General features: G+C 40.5%; 2 protein-coding genes and 1 long non-coding RNA gene across 3 annotated transcripts in view; 2 read left to right on the forward strand and 1 right to left on the reverse strand.

Moving 5' to 3' along the window:
• The window catches only part of LOC103514671, a 19,481-nt gene extending 3,464 nt beyond the window's left edge, over nt 1–16,017 (forward strand). The window contains exons 4-9 of the mRNA XM_026827578.1: nt 851–1,059; nt 3,561–3,730; nt 4,223–4,373; nt 9,050–9,260; nt 9,663–10,380; nt 15,937–16,017. Of these exons, the coding sequence (XP_026683379.1) occupies nt 851–1,059; nt 3,561–3,730; nt 4,223–4,373; nt 9,050–9,260; nt 9,663–10,380; nt 15,937–16,017 (1,540 nt within the window). The remainder of the gene's footprint in view (nt 1–850; nt 1,060–3,560; nt 3,731–4,222; nt 4,374–9,049; nt 9,261–9,662; nt 10,381–15,936) is intronic.
• On the forward strand, nt 1,206–3,488 carry LOC113469708. The gene is made up of 2 exons (XR_003393042.1): nt 1,206–1,378; nt 3,350–3,488. It is a non-coding gene; the product is annotated as an uncharacterized LOC113469708 (long non-coding RNA).
• On the reverse strand, nt 15,032–18,432 carry LOC103514672 (the record flags this gene model as incomplete). Its single annotated transcript, XM_008479570.2, has 4 exons — nt 15,032–16,063; nt 16,151–16,262; nt 16,962–17,105; nt 18,277–18,432. Coding segments are annotated over 3 exons (404 nt in total), but the record flags the coding sequence as incomplete, so codon positions are not given.
• Between the last annotated feature and the right edge of the window lie 1,542 nt (nt 18,433–19,974).

The following is a 19,974-nucleotide window of genomic DNA, read 5'->3' on the forward strand; positions in this document are numbered from 1 at the left end:
ACTCATCATTAGAGTGGAGTGTGATATATCTGGTTGCCAATAGATGACCGATAACTATGGGCAATAAAATTTATGAGGCTGGATGTATTATTGAAAGCAATACAGTGGTAAACAAAACTAGTGGAATACCTACTTGAAACCCCTTGACTAACCAAAATACATCATATATTTCAAAATACATATAACTTCCAAGACTAAAAACGCCCAGAATCAATACCTGGGGTCCTGCCATGTGTTAAGTGTATTTGCAGATAATTTTGAAAGTGGTCAGCTCCCATGGCGTGGTGGTCACTGCGCTCGCCTTGCACGCGGGAGACCCGGGTTCGATTCCCGGCGGGGTCAAGAAATTTGTATCATCCAAATGATTGATTCCGTGACTGGCTGTTGCGGGGCCCACTCAGCCTCGTGAGGAAAATGAGTAGCTATGACATATAAATGCGCATAGCGACCGGTGCCAGCATGGTTAGGTAAACATTGGTTGTTAGGATTATTGAGATATTGGGGAAATTTTATAATGCTGCAGTGAGCACCAAAGTTGTGACATAATAACACTAATGATTTTTTTTACTTTCTATTACTACAGTATTTTCCATTAGGTATAAATTATGCGGCTGCAGCCTTGTTAAGCGCTAGGTCGCAGATTCGATTTCCGCCCGGGGCGGATTTTATCCTGAACGGATACTGTTCGTTCTCGGAACGGCTGGCTTTCTCCTATCCTGTCTTCCTTCTCTCTTCGATTTCGGGACGATAAGACATTAGCAGTTACAGTTCCCTCTGTCAAACTTTTTATTATTATTAAGTATTATTATTTTTTTAATACGCTCTCTCTCTCTCTCTCTCTCTCCCGCAGGTATTGTCTACCCGATGACGTCATCAAGTTTGTCCGCCCCGTCCCCTCTCTGGAAGGTCTTCTCTCCGTCTCTCTCGCACTCATGAAGGTGCCCCCGCTCCCTCTCTCTCACTCCGCGTATATATTGTGCTTCCTCGGAACAGCGGATAACACGGGAGATGACGCAGAACTTCTTGCCACCGGGCATTTCTCATTGCTTTCTCATTTAGGTAAGGTTTTATTATTACTGTGGTGGATTTCACCAATGACTTAATGAGAGATTTAACTAATGGAAGAACTTTTAATGACCAAAAAAGGAGTTTTTAATGATACAAACAGGAGTTCTTATAAACTCCTTTTTGGACCATTAAAAATTATCCCATTAGTTGAATCTCTCATTTAGTCATTGGTGAAATCCACCATTTGTCTTATTTATTACTATCATTAGGTGTTAGTATATTATATTGTGCTTCCTTGGAACAGCGGATAACACGGGAGATGACGCAGAACTTCTTGCCACCGGGCATTTCTCATTGCTTTCTCATTTAGGTAAGGTTTTTTTTATTATTACTGTGGTGGGTTTCACCAATGACTTAATGAGAGATTTCACTAATGGGAGAACTTTTAATGACCAAAAGATTCCTGGCGGCGTCGAAGGTTAAAAATAAAAATATCTCAGCTCAATTTCTTGATTTCCCGCGAGGGTCAGTACTATGGTCAAGGCTCCGTTGAGGACACTTCTATTCATTAGCATGGTTTATTTTCTCCTGGGTCGGTACTAGGCGAGGGTCGGTTCTCCTTTGTGGACGCCTACTTAGACTGTCATAGGCGGAGGTGAAAAGCAGTCGTAAAGTAAGAATGAAGCAACCTCCATTGCCGAGTAGATATCCACACTGGGCTTACCCCCCCGAAGGTACTGGGTTCGATTTCTGGCGGGGTCGAAGGTTAAAAATATCCTGATCCATTGATCTGAGATAATATTTTTATCTCTCTCTGTCTGGCTGACTTTAGGACTTTAAACATATACATATACTGTGTATACTCACTGCAGGTTTGACCTAACTATGTATATTTATTGCAATTTTTAATCATTCAATGTAAATCCCCTATTGTAATTATCTTTTCTTAGAAGCTTTTTCATAATATTATCAGCTTAGGAAAAGATCTCTATTATGTAAAATGTTATTTAAATAAATAAAATAAAAAAAACAGGTAGTACCTATACCAGCCTGAATTTCCCTTGCTAAAGAAATAGCAAAGGTTGAGTGCAAAGGGCATCCGCTCGTAAAATTCTGTAGCCAAAACCAAATGTCAGCCCAAAGCAATCACCCTAGTTAGGGCTGATTGAGAGGCTGACGAAAAACACCGACCCCGTCTGTACACATAATTTCTTCACTGCCCTTTTTCAATCCTGCCCTTCAATTTCTTGTTGACGCCTAATCAATGCAAACACAATGCAATTATTACCTATTCATCCCGGACCGTGAATCGAACCGGTCTCTCAGGGTAATAGAAAGTCGTTTGATATCCCCCTTCTTTCCTTTCCAGGCACCCTACTCGAGTTCGGCACATTCCTCAAGCAAGCAGGCCTGTGGGAAATTCTGCTGTGTTCATAATTTCTTCACTGCCCCTCTTCAATCCTGCCCTTCAATTTCTTGTTGACGCCTAATCAATGCAAAACAATGCAATTATTACCTATTCATCCCGGACCGGGAATCGAACCGGTCTGTCAGGGTAATAGCAAGTCGTGTGATATCCCCCTTCTTTCCTTTCCAGGCACCCTACTCGAGTTCGGCACATTCCTCAAGCAAGCAGGCCTGTGGGAAATTCTGCTGTGTGTTATTCAGCAATATCTGGAGGAGAATCTGAACAGTTCGAAGAATTTCGATATGGGGCAGGTGTTTGAGTTGCCTGAAATGAGTGAGGAAGAAGGTAAGATACTAAGTAGGTAATCTATCTATCATCTCAATCCAAGGATTGGTTGGCAACTCTTCTCCATGCTTCTCTGTCTTGAGTTAGTCTCTTCAGCTCACTGTAGGAATCTGTGCCAGCATACTCCATGATCTGCTCCATGAAGCTCATGCGGGGCCTTCCTCTTCCTTACATCTCAATCCAAGGATTGGTTGGCAACTCTTCTCCATGCTTCTCTGTCTTGGGTTAATCTCTTCAGCTCACTGTAGGAATCTGTGCCAGCATACTCCATGATCTGCTCCATGAAGCTCATGCGGGGCCTTCCTCTTCCTTGTCTTCCTTCTCTTCTTCCTTCAATCATGTTGACTACGAAGTAGGTAATAAAGGTAATAATAGTGCTTATTTATACTGCTCGCATAGGACTGAAAAGTCCCTTTACTCCAGCAGTAGGCTACTGCTATTATAGCCAAAACCAAATGTCAGCCCAAAGCAATCACCCTGGTTAGGGCTGATTGAGAGGCTGAAGAAAAACACCGACCCCGTCTGTACACGGGAAAAGGCGAGGAAGAACGGAAGGAGTAACAGTTCGTTCTGTGTTCCTTGTTTCAGATACGCGGAAGTGTCCCTGTTATCTGAACGCCTCCCCCCCTCTCCTCCCCGATCTCATTTCCCCTCCCTCCTATATCCTCCCCTCCCTTCATCCCCCTCACGACAAGTACCTGCGTCTGGTACTTGACTGGTGGCGCACGGCCGTCGGACTACTCGACGGGAAGAGGAAGAACGGAAGGAGTAACAGTTCGTTCTGTGTTTCTTGTTTCAGATACGCGGGAGTGTCCCTGTTATCTGAACGCCTCCCCCCCTCTCCTCCCCGATCTCATTTCCCCTCCCTCTTATATCCTCCCCTCCCTTCATCCCCCTCACGACAAGTACCTGCGTCTGGTACTTGACTGGTGGCGCACGGCCGTCGGACTACTCGACGACTATCAACAGGTGAGCAAACAAACTCGAATGTGGTGGGAAATGGAGCGCCAAGTAAAAGAAATGTGTAGTCTTTCTGCGGGACTTTAAACAGAGAATAAGCCAGTCTGAATTTCCCTTGCTAAAGAAATGGTTGAGAGCAAAGGCCATCCACTTTGTCAACTTTGTAACTGATTAAGAGTCTGACGAAAAAGGCCAACCCCGTCTGTAATCAGGAAAATGCGAAGAAGGAAAGAAATGTTTTATTTTATTATTATTTTTAAGAGGTTTGATAGAGTGAACTGTAACTGCTAAGGTCTTATCGTCCCGAAAGCGCAGGAAGAAAGGAACCAGCCGTTTCGAGAACGAAGCTTACAAGGCAAACGCGCTACCAACCAAGCTAACTAGGCTGGCCAACCTTCTATTCAAAAATTGTATCCAACATTATCTTTTTTACCTTTTAAATTTTTACCCGCTATCTTCCATAAATATCTAAGTTATCTTTTTCGTTCCGTTATTTGTCAGATTCCTATGTATGTCTGGCTGTTTCGTTTCCTCCGATCACTGTTTGTCTCGCCCGAGAATCGAACCAAGGACCTCTACGATAGAAGTAAAGCTCTCATCAAGGATGTCCTCAAACAGGAGAAGTTCCGAAGTGCCGTCCCTTTGTACATAGGTGAGTAAATAAATAAAAGCCGTTTCTTTGTGTTATTACATATATCACAACCTTGGTGCCCACTTTTGTAGGATTTTCCAAATATTTCAATAATCCCATCACCCAATGTTTACCTACCATGCTGGATAGAGGGAACTGTAACTGCTAAGGTCTTATCGTCCTAAAATCGAAGAGAGAAGGAAGACAGGATAGGAGAAAGCCAGCCGTTCCGAGAACGAACATTATCCCATCAGGATAAAGTTCACCCCCGGGGGGGATGAATCCCGCATTGGATGTTTGATGAGGTTTGACAGAGGGAACTTTAACTGCTATGGTCTTATCGTCCCGAAATCGAGGAGAGAAGGAAGACAGGATAGGAGAAAGCCAGCCGTTTCCGAGAACGAACATTATCCCATCAGGATAAAATCCGCCCCGGGCGGGAATCGAACCCGCGGCCTAGCGCTTACAAGGCAGACGCACTACCAACTAAGCTAACTAGGCTGGCTTTCTCAAGTCTAAAACTCAAAATCCACCGGAATTCACGCGTTCCAATCTCGGGTCTTGGAAGTTGTTTGCTCTGTGATGGCCTTAGCAGAGTAAAAATAAAGATATGTGATTTTTCCTCACTAGTGATACACTAATGATTTTTTTACTTTCTATTACTACAGTATTGAATTTGAATTTGAATTTGAATCTTTATTTTTCAAATATAATACATTACAAATTTAAGCACCCCTAAGCTTAGTCAAACTTTTATAGGGTGGGCTCTCCCTTTTACAAATCTACTTCCTTATAATAGTTACAATAATATTGAAATTTTTTATTACCAACAGTATTATCTTCCATTACCATTACAAACTAATGCCAACTAATGCCAAGTATTTTCCATTAGGTATAAATTATGCGGCTGCAGCCTTGTTAAGCGCTAGGTCGCAGATTCGATTTCCGCCCGGGGCGGATCTTATCCTGAACGGATAATGTTCGTTCTCGGAACGGCTGGCTTTCTCCTATCCTGTCTTCCTTCTCCCTTCGATTTCGGGACGATAAGACGTTAGCAGTTACAGTTCCCTCTGTCGAACTTTTTATTATTATTAAGTATTATTATTTTTTTAATACGCGCTCTCTCTCTCTCTCTCTCTCTCTCTCTCTCTCCCCCGCAGGTATTGTCTACCTGATGACGTCATCAAGTTTGTCCGCCCCGTTCCCTCTCTGGAAGGTCTTCTCTCCGTCTCTCTCGCACTCATGAAGGTGCCCCCGCTCCCTCTCTCTCACTCCGCGTATATATTGTGCTTCCTCGGAACAGCGGATAACACGGGAGATGACGCAGAACTTCTTGCCACCGGGCATTTCTCATTGCTTTCTCATTTAGGTAAGGTTTTATTATTACTGTGGTGGATTTCACCAATGACTTAATGAGAGATTTCACTTATGGGAGAACTTTTAATGACCAAAAGATTCCTGGCGGGGTCGAAGGTTAAAAATATCCTGATCCATGGATCTGAGATAATATTTTTATCTCTCTCTCTGTCTGGCTGACTTTAGGACTTTAAACCCCATATACATATACTGTGTATACTCACTGCAGGTTTGACCTAACTATGTATTATGTATACTTATTGTAATTTTTAATCATTCAATGTAAATCCCCTATTGTAATTATCTTTTCTTAGAAGCTTTTTCATAATATTATCAGCTTAGGAAAATATCTGTGGACCGTGTACCCTCGTCCAAAGCAGCATATATGTCCGCAATTGAGTACTTCAGCAAAGATGGAAATGAAAAGCAAGCGATGGAATTGCATCATGTCTTGATAGAGAAGCATTTGCGGGTACATATACCGTTTGAGATGGTGAAGGTGCTGAGTTCAAATAATTCGGGTAAGGAGAAGAGTGATGGGGTTAGCTGAGATTTTTGACCTGAAGGTGATCTGTTGTATAGTAAATTGTGTTTATAATTACCTAAGGCCCGTTCCCACATGTCGTTCGGGAAAAAAATCGTGTCGTGTGTAGCGGGAACACTCTCATTTAAATTACATTGCCCACAGGACATTGAGAAAAAATCGGATGAACTCAGGACAAGTAGGTCAATGTCTTCGGAGCACCCAAGACAATTTTTGTAAATACTCTTGTTAATATCTGGCTGGGGGACTTTGAACAGGACCAGCTTAATCTGGCTGGAAGACTTTCAACAGGAAAGATACCAGCTAAATGGTAGTTCCCACTTGTCGTTCGAATAAAAATCTTGTCGTGCGTAGGCGGAACTCGGTTTAAGTTTAACTCTCGGATTAAGCAATCTGATTGGTTGATTTTCTTAAAAAATCTGGTGTGAACATCACACGACTTTCCTTATCCTATTGAATGATGCTTATTTGAGTGTTCTTTTACCCTAACTTTTACAATATCTCTAACCGTTTTGTCGCTATAGCTGAAAACCGCCAAAAAACGGTCGAAATCTGTCCAAATCGGTCAAATACCGCCAAGCATAGCAACCATCTCAACCAAACGTTTTGTGTTGCATCCTTGTCACATTTGTGAACAACATACAAAATTTCAAGTCTCTAGCTTGTACCGTTCCCTAGATATTGTTAAATTACTCCGAAAACCGCCAAAAAGCGGTAAAATGCCGCCAACCGTTGCACCGATTTTAACCAAAAGTTTCGTGTCGCATCCTTGTCACATTTGACATCTACATACCAAATTTCAAGTCTCTAGCTCTTACCGTTCTCGAGATATTTTGTTTACAGACGGACAGACAGACAGACACACAGACACACACACGGACCAATGGCTGAAACTTTGGATTTAGGCTCTAGGGACCACAGACAGACAGACAGACAGACACACACACACGGACCAATGGCTGAAACTTTGGATTTAGGCTCCAGGGACCTCAAAACGTGTTTTGGCACTAAAAACTGACCATCGAAAATTTGACCCGATTACATTACTTTCCTTCCTATAGGATAAGGAAAATAAAAAATCGAAATTTTGACCCGATTACATTACTTTCCTTCCTATAGGATAAGGAAAGTAAAAATGAAAAAAATTAGCCAATGAGATTGCACCGATCAAACTCACTTTGTGGCCCCGGCCCTTAGTGACAAAATAAAGTACAAAACACAAATGTATATTTAGTTTCCATAGAATTTTTAATACACGAACAATGGGTTTTCATTTACATACAAATTTCACATGTACACATTTACTATTTAGATAGGTAATAGTACAGTCAAACTTGGATAATAGAGAACTGAGGGGATCTATTTATTTTTTAATATTTTTTTAAAGTTATAACTTCTATTTCTTTTCAAATACCTACGTATTCTGCAAATGTAATAGAAAGTCGTGTGATGTTCACACCAGATTTACCTTTTAAATTTTTACCCGCTATCTTCCATGAATATCTAAGTTATCTTTTTCGTTTTGTTATTTGTCAGATTCCTATGTATGTCTGGCTATTTCGTTTCCTCCGATCACTGTTTGTCTCGCCCGAGAATCGAACCAAGGACCTCTACGATAGAAGTAAAGCTCTCATCAAGAATGTCCTCAAACAGGAGAAGTTCCGAAGTGCCGTCCCTTTGTACATAGGTAAGTAAATAAAAGCCGTTTCTTTGTGTTATTACATACATATATCACAACTTTGGTGCCCACTTTTGTAGGATTTTCCAATTAATATCTCAATAATCCCATCACCCAATGTTTACCTACCATGCTGGATAGAGGGAACTGTAACTGCTAAGGTCTTATCGTCCCAAAATCGAAGAGAGAAGGGCAGGATAGGAGAAAGCCAGCCGTTCCGAGAACGAACCTTATCTGTTTAGGATAAAGTACACCCCGGGTGGGGAATGTGGGGATCAATCCCGCATTGGATGTTTAATACAAACCTCATTAACCATTCGCCCACCTCTGTGGCCGAGTGGTCAAGAGCACTGACTCTCAACCTGGAGGTGCTGGGTACGAATTCCGGTCAGGGTGGAAATTTTCTAACGAGACTTTTCCGTTCTTGGATAGGCATGGATGTAAAATAATGTGCCTTGAAGTAATGCGAAAGCGATAGGTACCGATGTAAATCTTTTTCATTATTTTCTTGTTTCAACTTTCCTTCAAACCATTCTTAATATTGTGCGTTGATTATTTCAGAATTCGCTTATTTCGAGCGGGATTACGGGAAAATGGAGGAAGGCATCAAAGTTCTCTCCAAACTTCTAGACTCGACGCTTCCTGCTGCCAATTGCGACCCTACTTGTAATGCTGAAGATAAGCCTTCACCGTCAGCAAATTTACTGGCTGCGGCCCGCGCTCTTATCGTTCTGATGGTACAAAACAAACAAAAGTAAGTAGAATTCTGAAAAAACGACATTAATGGGCCACAGAGAGTAGACCAGCATTGTCTGGCTGGGGGACTTTAAATAGGGAGTATACCAGCCTGAAATTTCCCTTGCTAAAGAAATACCAAAGGTTGAGTGCGAAAGGCATCCACTCGTAAAATTTTGTAGCCAAAACCAAATGTCAGCCTAAAAAAGATCACCCTAGGGCTGACAAAAAATAACGAGACTTTTCTGTTCTTGGATAGGCATGGATGTAAAAGAATGTGCCTTGAAGTAATGCGAAAGCGGTACCGAGGTAAAACTTTTTCATTATTTTCTTGTTTCAACTTTCCTTCAAACCATTCTCAATATTGTGCGTTAATTATTTCAGAATTCGCTTATTTTGAGCGGGACTACGGGAAAATGGAGGAAGGCATCAAAGTCCTCTCCAAACTTCTAGACTCGACGCTTCCTGCTAGCAATTGCGACCCTAGCAGCAATTGCGACCCTACTCGTAATGGCGAAGATAAGCCTACACCGTCAGCAAATTTACTGGCTGCGGCCCGCGCTCTTATCATTCTGATGGTACAAAACAAACAAAAGTAAGTAGAATTCTGAAAAAACGACATTAATGGGCCACAGAGAGTAGACCAGCATTGTCTGGCTGGGGGACTTTAAATAGGGAGCATACCAGCCTGAAATTTCCCTTGCTAAAGAAATACCAAAAGTTGAGTGCGAAAGGCATCCACTCGTAAAATTTTGTAGCCAAAACCAAATGTCAGCCTAAAAAAGATCACCCTAGGGCTGACAAAAAAGGTTGAGTGCGAAGGGCATCCACTCGTAAAATTTTGTAGCCAAAACCAAATGTCAGCCTAAAAAAGATCACCCTAGGGCTGACGAAAAACACCGACCTTGTCTCAACACAGGAAAATGTGAGGAAAGAGAAAGAAGAAGACTTATAGTTCATGAATAAAATTTACGTTTTGTTTGTGTTTTCATTTCAGGACTGAAGCCCTGGTCAAGTACAAAGAACTGCTCGGCAAGCTATTCTCCCTGGATCTCACCTTCACTTCCACCACCCCCTCCTCCTCCCCTCTCCTCTCCCTCATCCGCTCCTCCATAGACCGCCACCTATCCTCCCTGAACCACAGCGAGGAGCTCTTCCTACGTTCTCTCTACGAGAGTCACCTCCCAACTGAGCTGATACTGACGGGAGCCTGGCTTATATACCTGTCTGCTCGGGAGACTTCGGGGAAACACGAACCGGACTCGGGCGTTTCTGCGAGCGAGGAGAATGTCTACGCCTACCTGACCGGGTATATAGAGCGGTTCGAGGCGGGCCGTTCGCTGAACGTCAGTTTCCACGTAAAGGAAACACTGACGGAGCAACTGTGCGTGTTTTTAGCGGACTCTATTGGCGGCGCGGGCGACTCGTTGGTTCTCAAGTTGAAACACCATCTGGCCAAAGCGGCGGAAACGTTTCCGAACAACGCCGCCCTTTGTCACCTCGCTAGCGTGCATCATGCGGGCGTGTTGACCCGCACGCCTCACGTTCTGCCGCATGCGTTTCATGCGTTGACTTGCCGCCAAATTCCGGCGGTTCCGGCGGGGGCGGAACACTCGGAGTTGGCGGCCAAAGTGTCCCTGTTTGTTCACCGGAAGTGGCACGGAAAGACCGCCACTGAAAAATATACCCATAGAATTTTTAATACACGAACAATGGTTTTCATTTACATACAAATTTCACATGTACACATTTACTATTTAGATAGGTAATAGTACAGTCAAACTTGGATAATTAAGAACTGAAGGAACCTATTTATTTAGTTATTTTATTTTAGTTAAAGTTTTGTGTCAATACAAAAAAATTTTCACATAAATTATTATAGATTGGCAGGTAGCTAATGAAAAAAAGAAAAAAAGACCAATGATGGAAAAAGATGAGTTTTTCGCCTCACCACCGTTTTTATTTCGTAGCAACAAAACAACTGATCCATTATACTTCTGAGGTCTGTGTCGTAGCATGTCCATCCCGTAGTTGTCTCTCATCAGATGGGCGATAAGAGACATAATACTTCCCACCTAGGTGTTGGGTTAACACGAGAACACCTGAAAGTAACCCGTTGAAATATTTGCAATCGAAATTCGAGTACAATTTCTTGTCGATGGTGGTATTCGAACCCGGGACCTTCTGTTCTATTTCCCTTATCGTGATTTACGTACAGTCTCGACATGAGTATGTTGTTTTCACAGTTTTCGGTCCGATATTGCAAGTATCCGCCTCAATTATCCAAGTTCGACTGTATGTATTTATTTGTAAAAAAAAAGAAAAAAAAAATTCAATAGATTATTTCTAGACCTTATACATATGGTATACACATTACATAGACACATTACAATTGTTATGTACAAAACAAAAAAAGTCTTTAGATTGTATGTAAAAGTTAGATTAGATTTAACATTGTTTATCCAAGGAAAAACGGAGACAGTTCAGGAAATGTTTAGTTTTTATTTATTTTATTATGTCAGCTCCCATGGTGCAGTTGTCACTGCGCTCGCCTTGCACGCGGGAGACCCGGGTTCGATTGCCGGAGGGTCAAAAAAATTGTATCAAAAATTGTGACATAATTTAACATAGAGAAATTACTTTTATTTATTATCATTTTCGTGCATTTTTTATTCCGTTATTCCCCAATATAACACAAGAACATATTTTTATGTACAAAATCTTGTAAACAATACCTATGTAAATTTGTGACTTATTTTACTATTTAGAAATTTACTTTTAAAAAGATATTGATACAACATATCTAAGACTCTAACGGTGGATTTCACCAATAATTTTTCAGCTCCTAAAAGACCTGTTAAGCTAACAACCTGTTAAGTTTTATTTGATTTGTATAGCTTTAACAGGGCTGTTAAGCTAAGAGGCTTTTACGAACTAAAAGAATGTTAGTGAAACCCACCCTAAGACAATAATTATGTATTTGCTCAGATTTAAAAGACGCCCTGGGCGGATTATATTCGTTCTCGGAACGGCTATGTATACAGAAATGTTCGCCGGAAAGTCCACTAAGTTCCTTTTTGGTATTTCTAAAAATATTAACGCGGTTCGTTTACAGACGGCATGAAAGTGTCGCAATTTGAATGTATCCAAATGGATACAATGTCAAGATAAGGGTAAAGTAACAAAATAAAGTACAAATGTATTTAGTTTCCATAGAATTTTTAATACACGAACAATGGTTTTCATTTACATACAAATTTCACATGTACACATTTACTATTTAGATAGGTAATAGTACAGTCAAACTTGGATAATTAAGAACTGAAGGAACCTATTTATTTAGTTATTTTATTTTAGTTAAAGTTTTGTGTCAATACAAAAAAATTTTCACATAAATTATTATAGATTGGCAGGTAGCTAATGAAAAAAAGAAAAAAAGACCAATGATGGAAAAAGATGAGTTTTTCGCCTCACCACCGTTTTTATTTCGTAGCAACAAAACAACTGATCCATTATACTTCTGAGGTCTGTGTCGTAGCATGTCCATCCCGTAGTTGTCTCTCATCAGATGGGCGATAAGAGACATAATACTTCCCACCTAGGTGTTGGGTTAACACGAGAACACCTGAAAGTAACCCGTTGAAATATTTGCAATCGAAATTCGAGTACAATTTCTTGTCGATGGTGGTATTCGAACCCGGGACCTTCTGTTCTATTTCCCTTATCGTGATTTACGTACAGTCTCGACATGAGTATGTTGTTTTCACAGTTTTCGGTCCGATATTGCAAGTATCCGCCTCAATTATCCAAGTTCGACTGTATGTATTTATTTGTAAAAAAAAAGAAAAAAAAAATTCAATAGATTATTTCTAGACCTTATACATATGGTATACACATTACATAGACACATTACAATTGTTATGTACAAAACAAAAAAAGTCTTTAGATTGTATGTAAAAGTTAGATTAGATTTAACATTGTCTATCAAGGAAAAACGGAGACAGTTCAGGAAATGTTTAGTTTTTATTTATTTTATTATGTCAGCTCCCATGGTACAATGGTCACTGCGCTCGCCTTGCACGCGGGAGACCCGAGTTCGATTGCCGGAGGGTCAAAAAAATTGTATCAAAAATTGTGACATAATAACACAGAGAAATTACTTTTATTTATTATCATTTTCGTGCATTTTTTATTCCGTTATTCCCCAATATAACACAAGAACATATTTTTTATGTACAAAATCTTGTAAACAATACCTATGTAAATTTGTAACTTATTTTATTTATAAATTTATTTTTAAAAAGATATTGATACAACATATCTAAGACTCTAACGGTGGATTTCACCAATAATTCTTCAGCTCCTAAAAGACCTGTTAAGCAAACAACCTGTTAAGTTTTATTTGATTTGAATATAGCCTTAACAGGGCTGTTAAGCTAAGAGGCTTTTAGGAACTAAAAAGAATGTTCGTGAAACCCACCCTAAGACAATAATTATGTATTTGCTCAGATTTAAAAGACGCCCTGGGCGGATTATATTCGTTCTCGGAACGGCTATCTATTCGTTCTCGGAACGGCTATCTTTCTCATATCCTGTCTTCCTTCTCTCTTGGATTCCGGGACGATAAGACCTTGGCAGTTACAACAGTTCTCTCTATCAAACCTCTTGAAGAATAAAGAGAGATCCTAAAAGATGACGGGTGAAAAGGGTTTGATATTATATTTGTTTTATTTTTTCCTGTTCGAATTGAGAGAGAGAGAGAGAGAGAGAGAGAGAGAGAGAGAGAGAGAGAGAGAGAGAGAGAGAGAGAGAGAGAGAGAGAGAACGAGAAAGTGTGTGTGAGAGAGGGAGAATGAGAAATAAACGGACAGAAAGAAAGAGGGAAAAGAAGAAAGTGAGAGAGATAAATAGGAAGAAATGGATAGAAAGAGAGAGAAAGAGAGAGAGTTGAAGAGTGAAAAGAGAGAGGGAGAGATCAAAATAAAGAAAGAGTGAGTGAAAGAGAAAAGGAGAGAGTCGAAATACGAATCAAATTGCTTTTGAAAGAAAATAAAAAAAAAGATGAAGAAAGTCAAGTGAGAGAGAGAGAAAGAAATAGAAAGGGACAGAAAGAGTGAGAGAAATAAGAGGAGGAGGAGGAGGAGGAGGAGGAGGAGGAGGAGGAGAGAGAGAGAGAGAGAGAGAGAGAGAGAGAGAGAGAGGGTATGTGTGTGTGAGAGAGAGCACCTTATGTATTGTGGAAGTTGAGATTTCTTTTCGATTGTGATTGGAGCTCTTCCACTCAACCTGTGTGAACTTTGCCTTGGTCTCCCGGGTACAAATGAAACATTCTGTTCGGAAAATCGGGAACAGAAAAACGCGGGGGAAATAAGGAGAGAGACGAAGGAAAATAAATAATACCATAAAAGATAATGTAATAATTGAAGGGACGTAGTGCCTTGTAAGCGCTAGGTCGCGGGTTCGATTTCCGCCCGGGCAGATTTTAAAACGGATAATGTTTGTTCTCGGAACGGCTGGCTTTCTTCTATCTTGTCTTCTTTCTCGTTTCGCCTCTTCGAAAGGAAAATACAGCTATACTTCCATCCATTTATTGGCCTTGCTCGGCGTAGCTTAACATAGATGACGCTGAAACCGGTCTTAAATGATCGACTGAAGTGTTATCTAAAACTTTCTCGCTTTGAGTTCATAGGTCGTCGCGACAAATTTCAAGATCAGAGCTCATTTGTGTGAGAAAATGTGAAAAAAATCCCCCAAAAACCAGTTTTTTTGGCTTTATGGTTTTCTGGACAAAATTTGCACCACCATTTTCGTGTTCCTGGTAAAAAGACCTTTAATTTGATATATAGGTCCTTTATGGTTTTCTGGACAAAATTTACACCATCATTTTCGTGTTCCTGGTAAAAAGACCTTTAATTTGATATATAGGTCGACCAGGTTTGGATAAGTCCTTCTACGGGGACACCGACAGACAGACAGACAGACCGACCGACCGACCGAGTGACAGACACCGAAGCGAATACAATAGTCCGTCCCTTATACCTTTTTATTACTATTGTAATAATAAAGGAAGGACGTACTAAAAATCCAACATTTTGACAAAAAATTAGTGACGCCTCACTGGTTAATAGTTTAAACATAATTATATAATTACATAAACAAAGAAATGTAATACATTAAATACATACAACTTAGTAGATAATAATAAAAAATAGCATTTGATGCCAGTCTATCTAAAAAATGGCCCCTGTTCCCGAAAGCGTCTTTTGCATTTTACAATAAATTCCACATTTTGACAAAAAATTAGTGACGCCTCACAGGTTAATAGTCTAAACATAATTATATAATTACATAAACAAAGAAATGTAATACATTAAATACATACAACTTAGTAATAATAAAAAATAGCATTTGATGCCAGTCTATCTAAAAAATGGCCCCTGTTCCCGAAAGCGTCTTTTGCATTTTACAATAAATTCCATAGAATATAAGGTTTGGGAGTTATAGCGTTAGGTAGCCTACAAAAAGAACTTTTATGGCCGATCTTACCAGTGAAAGTTCACACAGTGTCAAGGGGATTCTTTGACGTCACCCATTTGATTTGCACAGGCCAGTATTTCTTAAACTCTGGATTATCTGAAAACTCTCTGGAGTAAGGTCGGGCCTCACTAATGATCAACAAATGATTTTGGGAGTGCCTTGTTTATCCTGCTGGAATAGTACTCAAAAGTACTTTTGTGAAATGTAAAATCTAAAGAATTGTGAAATGTAAAATCTAAAGATCTTTCCGGAACAGGGAGTCCTGGTGTGAACAACACACGGTTTTATATTACAATGAAAATTAGTCAATATAATCTGAGTGAATCATTAACTTTCTGTGTTTACACACAGAAAGTCACAGGAAAATCTCTTGCATTAGTATAAGGCCAGCCACTCACTATCAGGTAGACCTGACAGGTACACCTGATCAGCTAAAAAGGTCCAAATGTCAGGTCTACCTGATATGATAAGCACCCACACAATCAGGTAGAACTGACTACCTATCTCAAATAGACCTGATAGTGAGTGGCTGACCTTAGCCAACTTGTGCAATATTTTTTACCAGTGGACACTTAAAGCTTTTATAGACATTGTCAACCATGCGCACTCTTGTCAAAACTGTGCGCGAAATCGTTAAAATTCTGCGCACACTTGAATAAATTGCGCCCACATTAGTGAAAACTATGCCCAAAATCGTTAAAATTCTTCGAAAATTGTATAAATTGTTCCCACAGTTGTGGAAATTGTGCGCAAAATTTGCCGCAACGCGCAGATGTGCGGCGAGCATTCTGTTTATATCACACGGGTCGCTCTAAGAGCATTTCTCAGTTTGATGGAACCGGTTTACACCGGTTGAGACACTGTTGTGTTGGAGTTCTAATGTAGTAAGAAAAGATCACTTTGAAAATAGAACATTGGAACGAATTTATTTTGTGTAGACTCACCAGACGCTGGTTTTAGAGCCATCGCAGTGTTGTCAGACTGGTTGCCATGACAACTGTGACGCCCCAGGCGACCAGACTTGATACGCCGCCATGTTGCATTGCTGCTGGATGCTCCCCTGTGAAGAAGAAAACACGTAGGAATTAATAATAAAATTATTGGATAATTATTCCTATTTCACAATTTCCCTAGGCATTTTGTACATAGAATGGCAAAATTGTACAGATTGTCGGTAACATGTAATAACTGTTACCGGCAATCTGTAAAATCCGGCGTTTCATAAAATCCCTAGGTATATCATAAAATGCCTAATATGACCAATATTGACCAGGCAAATCGTGAAATTCTTCCCATTTCACAATTTTCCTAGGCATTTTATAGAATGCCAAAATTACACAGATTGTCCGTAACATACCACTGTTTGAATAGGACTTAACCCAGGAATAGCGTATTTTACTTTTAATGTGATTAAATTTTCGATTGCGAATATTTCAACAGGTTACTTTCTAGTGTTCTCGTGTTGACCCAGCACTTAAATGGGAAGTACCGTGTCTCCTATCGCCCATCTGATGAGGGACATACTACGGGATGGGCATGCTACGACACAGACCACATGCGTCTAATGTAGCAGTTTTCTGAACAAGTACCCTTACTTACCGTTCAACACATGGACATACACACTGGCTGGACTGGCGTTGGATGGGATGCAGGTATAGTTTTTGTGTTTAACCTAAGCCTCACTGGTCAGTGTTTAGCTTCTCATTGTAGCAATTTTCCATTGACGTGACTTCGGAACTAGTACCCGCACGATACTTACCATTCAACACATGGACATACACACTGGCTGGACTGGCGTTGGATGGGATGCAGGTATAGTTGCCCGAGTCCGTCAGAGTGGCTTTGGTTACCAGAAGTTTACTTGTGGTGCCCTTCTCTGTCTTCTCAGTCTCTAAGCTGATACCTGGAATATAGAACGAACCAAGTGAGATTCAAGTTTTTTTTTTTTTTTTTTAGGGGTTGAAATCCGCCCCGGGCGGGAATCGAACCCGCGGCCTAGCGCTTACAAGGCAGACGCATTACCAACTAAGCTAACTAGGCTCCGAAGTGATAATCATGCGGCAGTCTCTATTGAGAGCCCAGGAGGACATGGGCATACCTACCCCCACCCCTCAACCTCCCCTACCATTAGGAGTGACAGAGACAGAGGGAGTCATACTCGAATATCTCTCTCAGTCCAAGTGGGGAGATGCACTCACGTTTACACGCACACATAGGTAAGGTCTTGTTTTTCCCCCCCTTCAAGACGGGATGGTTGGATTCTAAGTAGACGTCCACAACGGAGAACCGACCATAGCCTTGTACCAATACACTCATTCGCCCAAAAGAGCAAAAGAAATGCTCTGTCTTAGCAAAGAGGACTTGAGGTCAATTACAGGCCTCTACACAGGACATTGCAGCCTCAATTACCACCTAAACAAAATGGGTATAGCTGAGACACCTACCTGCCGTCTATGCAAAGAGGCACCAGAAACGGCGGAACACATCATATGTGAATTGTGAATGCGGTGTTGCCTCTCACAAACGACTGATATACTTCTCAAGGATGATCATAACACCTAAAGAAGTCAAAGAAATCAGTCCTAAAAGAACCCTGGCCTTCGTAAGAAGTCTAGGGCTCTTCTAGGAAAAAATAAAGGGAATGTCACAAAAGATCTAACCAGGTCGCAGTGACCAAGGGCGTTTATTAAAGCCGATGGCCCTACCTGTACCAATACCAATAACAACCAAGCTAACTAGGCTGGCTTTCAAGGTTTTTCCTGTGCATATAATAATTATTTAAATATTACATGGTAGACGGATGTCACATCGATCGATGGCCGTTCGACCATGTGTGGACTTGTGGGCGGACCTTTATGAGCAAAGTTTTTCCACGCAAAAGTACGATTTTTTTTTTTTTTTTAAATCAAGCAAGGTCTATTGTAATAATTATTCATTGTACAATATTAAACCCATAAAATACACGAGACCTTGTTTAGACTGCTGGGGTAAAGGGACTTTTTAGTCTCATTCGAGCAGGATAAACAAGGTATATTCTATTCAAATCTATTCTATTCTATTCTATTCTATTCTACCTCCGCGTGGTGAATCAAAGTCGATCTTGTTGGTATCCTGGAACCAAAGGACATTGCCTGGTGGTGTACTATGCACATTGACAGAACATACTAGGCTGATGGTACTGCCGGCTTTGACATGTTGTTCTGTGTGACCTTGGATTGTAGCTTGGGCATCTGTGGAGGACAGAAGAGGTGGAGTTAGACTAAAGCCGCGGGAACGGAAGAGGCCGATTTAGACAGAAGTAGGATGAGTGTAGTGATGGGTAAATACCCGGGTACTTATTTTTGGGGTAAATACCCAATTTTTATAAATACCCGGGTATTTTCAAGAAGCGCCTCAGTCGAATTGTGCCCGGGAAATTAAAAAAAAATCAAGTGACGATGTTTTTTGTTCAAGTGACAATGTTTTTTGTTTATTTTTCTTCTTTTTTTAAATACCCAATTTTTATTTACCCACCCAGTGGGTATTTACCCACGACCCATCACTAGATGAGTGAGGACAAAGGCCACTTTAGAGGAAGAAGAAGCCGAGTCGGGGTCATTCCCAACGCAACGGGGGGATAGGATTTTATCCTTATTTATTTCAGATTTTTTTTTTTATATATATATATATTGAACGTTATTTACAGAGGGAAACTATAACAATCAGAGTCCTTGTCCCTCTACTATAGGTAGTGTGTTGTTAGGTAAGTACCTACGACACATTGGTAAAAACTGTAACTTCTAAATTAATGGGTAGGTAGAACATGAGAAAGGGAAGGATCTAATATTATTTCAGAATTTGACCACATAATAATGTAGCTCCAAAGAAGTCTCCACACATGGTCGACCGGCCGTCGATCGACGAGGTGAATCTATGTTGTCGAGGCAGTGTGGACGGTTCAGTCGACATCGATCGACGGCCGGTCGACTCTTTCTGCGCATTTTGACGTGAAATCTGACGTCACAACTCTTTGAACTTTTTCATTAGAACGGAAAATAAAAATTGAATTTTCGACCTTTTACAGTTATTTTTTCGGATTTGGATTTTTCCCAACTTTCTACATAGGAATCGACCATTTATTTATAATTTTTACCCATTTGCAACTGCCCCATTGAAAAAAGGGGGCCACGTAGAAAAAAAAAAGTTTGGGAACTTCTGCTATAGATATACCCATACCTTAGAGTAGGTACCTACCTAGGTACTTGAAAATCCAATATCAATTCAGTACCACCATTTATTTCATTTCGATTTCAGTTCTCTCTTCCTCTTTTTCTCCCTTTTTTTTGTACTCTCTCCCTCTCTTTGTTACTCTTTCTCTCCCTTCTTGCCTCTCTATCTCTTAGTCTCTCTCTGGATCCATATGAGATTTCAGTAGAGAAGAAAACTAGAGGGCATGAGGCGTAAAAATAAGGGTTTTTTTTAAGAGGTTTGACAGAGGGAACTGTAACTGCTATGGTCTTATCGTCCCGAAATCGAAGAGAGAAGGAAGACAGGAATGTCCTTTAGATCTACTTTATATTTATATCTGTTTAGAATAAAGTTCAAGATTTATGAATTGTATGAACGCCGTGAAACTCTTTGAGTATGCAACATGCAATGTAAGAAAAATTAGTGCCAGTGGCATTAGGAAACACAGTTTGAGGCCAGCAAAACTTTTCCTACGTTTAATATTTTCTTTCGCTTTTTTTTTTAAGAGGTTTGACAGAGGGAACTGTAACTGCTATGGTCTTATC

Source organism: Diaphorina citri, unplaced genomic scaffold (assembly GCF_000475195.1).
Source record: "Diaphorina citri unplaced genomic scaffold, Diaci psyllid genome assembly version 1.1 scaffold1201, whole genome shotgun sequence".
Classification (NCBI taxonomy): domain Eukaryota; kingdom Metazoa; phylum Arthropoda; class Insecta; order Hemiptera; family Psyllidae; genus Diaphorina; species Diaphorina citri.